The 4,409-nt window shown below is 47.5% G+C and overlaps 1 protein-coding gene across 1 annotated transcript; it reads left to right on the forward strand.

Annotated features, from left to right (window-relative positions):
- Positions 1 to 2,717: 2,717 nt before the first annotated feature.
- Positions 2,718 to 3,949, forward strand: LOC125541204. The gene is made up of 2 exons (XM_048704669.1): positions 2,718 to 3,223; positions 3,318 to 3,949. Exons 1-2 carry the CDS (start codon positions 2,837 to 2,839, stop codon positions 3,735 to 3,737), a joined length of 807 nt encoding a protein of 268 aa, XP_048560626.1. The 5' UTR covers positions 2,718 to 2,836; the 3' UTR covers positions 3,738 to 3,949.
- Positions 3,950 to 4,409: the final 460 nt, after the last annotated feature.

Consider the following 4,409-nt stretch of genomic DNA (forward strand, 5'->3'; position numbering starts at 1 on the left):
TCAGCTCGATGACGTCCCTCGAACTCTTGATCCAGTTGAGGCCGAGACAGAGTTCCGCCAGCACGACGGCGTGGTGACGGTGATGATGAAGTTACTGACGTAGGGATTTGCCTAAACACTACAACGATATGACTGAGGTGTGTAACTGTGGAGGGGGTACCGCACACAGCTAAAAGATTAACTTGTGTCTTCTAGGGTGCCCCCTGCCCCGGTATATAAAGGAGGGAGGGAGAGGCTGGCCGACCAAGCTAGGCGCGCCGGGAGAAGGGGAATCCTACTAGGACTCCAAGTCCTAGTAGGTTTCCACCTAAAGGAGAAGGGGGAAGGAAGGGAGAGGGGGGCACGCCCCAACCCCTTGTCCAATTCGGACTTGGCTTGGGGGGGCGCCACCTCCTGGCTGCTGCCTCTCCTTCCCACTAAGGTCCATCAACTCCCCGGGAGGTTCCGGTAACCTCTCGGTACTCCGGAAAATATCTGAACTTCTCCGGAACCATTCCGATGTCTGAATATAGCCTTCCAATATATCAATCTTTAATTCTCGACCATTTCAAGACTCCTTGTCATGTCCGTGATCTCATCCAAGACTCCGAACAAACTTTGGTTCATCAAATCACATAACTCATAATGCAAATCGTCATCGAACGTTAAGCGTGCGGACCCTACGGGTTCGAGAACTATGTGGACATGACCGAGACACATCTCCGTTCAATAACCAATAGCGGAACCTGGATGCTCATATTGGCTCCTACATATTCTACGAAGATCTTTATCGGTCAAACCACATAACAACATACATTATTCCCTTTGTCATCGGTATGTTACTTGCCCGACATTCGATCATCGGTATCATCATATCTTGTTCAATCTCGTCATCGGCAAGTCTCTATACTCGTTCCGTAATGCATCATCCCATAACTAACTCATTAGTCACATTGCTTGCAAGGCTTATAGTGATGTGCATTACCGAGAGGGCCCAGAGATACCTCTCCGATACACGGAGTGACAAATCCTAATCTCGATCCATGCCAACTCAAAAAACACCATCGGAGACACCTGTAGAGTATCTTTATAATCATCCAGTTACGTTGTAACGTTTGATAGCACACTAAGTGTTCCTTCGGTATTCGGGAGTTGCGTAATCTCATAGTCATAGGAACATGTATAAGTCATGAAGAAAGCAATAGCAATAAACTAAACGATCATAGTGCTAAGCTAATGGATGGGTCTTGTCCATCACATCATTATCTAATGATGTGATCTCGTTTATCAAATGACAACACATGTCTATGGTCAGGAAACTTAACCGTCTTTGATTAACGAGCTAGTCTAGTAGAGGCATACTAGGAACACACTGTTTGTCTATGTATTCACACATGTACTAAGTTTCCGGTTAATACAATTCTAGCATGAATAATAAATATTTATCATGATATAAGGAAATATAAATAATAACTTTATTATTGACTCTAGGGCATATTTCGTTCAGCAAGAAGGAACCTCTGGTTTCCCGTAATTCATGCTCTACGGTTCGGGCGTTTTTGTGTGGGTTAGTGCCGGTTTGTGGTTCTGCAATTGTTCGGACAACAGGTTGGAGTTCTTGTAGCTCGAGTCAACCATCCCAACGTACCGGCTGCATCCAACCTTGGCAGGTATAAATCTAGTTATCCTAGATGCTTACAGCTAGTTATCCCTCCCGATTCGATCCTATGACGTGAAGATCGGAGCACCCTCGGGCATGAGCTCATTCAACGTGTTTGCACCTATCATGTTGCTATGGAGCTCTCGTCGTGGCGGCTCTCCGGTGTTGCGACGGGCGTTCGCCGGCAACTTGCGGTGCTGCTAGATCAAAGCAGAGGGGCTGAAACACGGTAGTGTGTGACTTATCTCCTCCCTTAGTCTCTCCTCCAAGGAAAGGCCGCTAGGGTTTCTGCCTCCCGTTGGCAGCGCCGCCGATCTCCCACGTCTCCTGTGGCCTTAGGGCCATGGGTGCGGGGTGGATCCCGGCCCTTGCTGGCGGGAGGGCTCCATTTTCAGGTGCTTCTTCAAGTTTTGTTAGGGTTTGTGTCCTACTCAAGAAGACAAGACGGTGGCGGCTTCTTGAAGATGGAATAAGGTTCTCCCCGTCTAGCCCCTGTCCCGATGGTGTGTCTAGCATCGTCGGAGGGCGTGTGGAGGTGTGTCTCCGGTGGATCTCATAGGATTCGGTCGGTGGTTGTCTTTGGTGGATCCGCTCGGATCCGGTCTTTGTTCGTCTTTGTTCACGTGTCTTCGGGTTGGATCCTTCCGATCTAAACTTCTTTTCATCAGCGGCGGTTGCTGATCTGGCGCGTTGGTCCTATGAGATCTTAGCACGACGACTTCTTGTCTGTCTACTACAACAACTTGTGCCCGGCTTCGATAAGGGAGGGACGATGACAGCGGCACGCCTTCGGCTTGCTTCAGTGCTTGTAGTTATCGCTAGGTGGTATATGGATATGGTTGTAATTTTCATTATTTTTAGTGTTTGTTGTACTATTATGATTGAAGATGAATAAATTGACAGTTTTTTTTAAAAAGCAGAGGGGCTGATTGGATGCGACGCGAGAAAGAATGGATCGGACGGCTGGTGACCGGATTGATTTCATCGGATGACTCGTTAGTAATCGCCTTTGTCTGTTTGCCTAGCTATAATCTCTCGGTTTGTTTACCCTTAATTGGACCCGAAACCGGTTTAAAAGTTGGACCCGACCACAACTCCCCTACATATACTATTTCAGATCAGAGGAGAAGAAGCACCCAGATCTTAGTTCTGAGATTCAGATCAGCAACAACCAAACAGCAAATTAACCTGATTAGCATGGAGATCCCGGTTCGAAGGGACGTGATAATGATTCGCCGCGTCTACGGCGACGACGCCGCCACGGCAAGCGTGGCACGCAGCCTCCTCGCCCCGGTCGCGAACCAGCTCTCCGGGTCCGGCGACACCTCCGACCTCCACCGCCGCCTCGTCCTGGTCCACCTCCGCTCGTTGAAAGGCCCCGAGGACGTGCGCGCCGCGTTCGACGGCGTCGAGGCAGTCGCGATCTGCATCCTCCTGATGAGGGCGGTGGTCGTCTTCGAGACCGAAGCCGGCGCCGCGCGCGCGCTGCAGGAGCCCGCCAAGGAGGCGATCGGACCGTGCACGGCGGTCCCGTCTCTAGACTTGGCCGCCGGATGCCATTTCATCCCCTACAAAATAATCAAGGTCTCCATCCGCAAAATCTCAAACTTTACGTGCTTGGCTAGGTAAACCTGTTAATCAAATATGGGCTAACTTGGTTTGTGATTTAACCAATCAGGTGTCGGCTCCTGCGGGGGCATCCGGCGCGCCGCCGCCGCCGGAGCCAAGCATGGAGGATCGCGCTCGGGCGTTTCAGGAGATGTGTGAGCTGAAGCCGATGATCGACTACGACGGCCCAGCTGAGTGGAAGACCTGTAGGCCTGGCATGACGACCATCACGCAGTTCGCGCCGTCGGCGGATTCGTTGGTCCACGGCCCGACGCTTGGGGGCGGCGGCTATCTGTGGATGCACGGCAGCATGGTCACGTACTACCATGCGGTGGCCGGCAAGCCGAGCGGCAGCGAATTCAATAATGTGTCGATACGAGTCAAGCAAGAAGAAACACACCAAACCAAGATCCGTGTCACGCCTCTCGAACCGCTCGTTTACGTTAATCACTTCGGGCACCTATTTTGTTACTCCGACAGCAGGACCTAGGTAGAATCTTCAGGTCCTAGTAGCCGATGAACTTGTATGGACTACTTACATGATGTTTAGGTTATGTTCCCTACACCCTTGTTTTTACAGTCCTATTTGGCGCGTAGGTTGTTCAATAACGACCTAGCGCATACCTCCTCGCGCATGCAGTGCTCCACACAGACCGGCCAATTTTTGGATTTCTTCCCCAATAGTTTTGGGAACCTTCCCTGAACCGGTTTTTCATTTTCCTTTTTCTCTCTTTATTTTTTTTTCTATTTTTCTATTTTTCTTTTTTTCTTTTTTTTATTTTTTTTTTTTTTTTTTTTTTCAAATATTTTTAAAATTTATGAACATTTTTCAGATTCACAAATATTTTTTTAATTTTGAATATTTTCCAAATCCGTGAACATTTTTGAATTCCCAAATATTTATTCAATTGTGTAGATTTTTTAAAAGCAATGAAATTTTTTGTTAATCAGAGAAAATTTTCCAAACTTTTGCAAAAAAAATTTGGAATTGATGGAAATTTCTGGATTTGATAAACATTTTTTGAAATGCATGCTCATTTTTTGAAAACAAATAACTAATGTTTTCTTTTCTAATTTGGGAACAATTTTTGAAATTCGTAATCATTTTTTGAATTTTTTAAACATTTTGTACAAAGTCCCAAACATTTTTCTGAAAACAGAA

Source organism: Triticum urartu, chromosome 2 (genome assembly GCF_003073215.2).
Source record: "Triticum urartu cultivar G1812 chromosome 2, Tu2.1, whole genome shotgun sequence".
Classification (NCBI taxonomy): Eukaryota; Viridiplantae; Streptophyta; class Magnoliopsida; order Poales; family Poaceae; genus Triticum; species Triticum urartu.

Coding starts and splice junctions, on each gene's coding strand:
- LOC125541204 (XM_048704669.1), top strand. CDS start 2,837: ATGGAGATCCCGGTTCGAAGGGACGTGATAATGATTCGCCGCGTCTAC. Junction 3,224..3,317: donor TCCCCTACAAAATAATCAAG/GTCTCCATCCGC, acceptor TTAACCAATCAG/GTGTCGGCTCCTGCGGGGGC.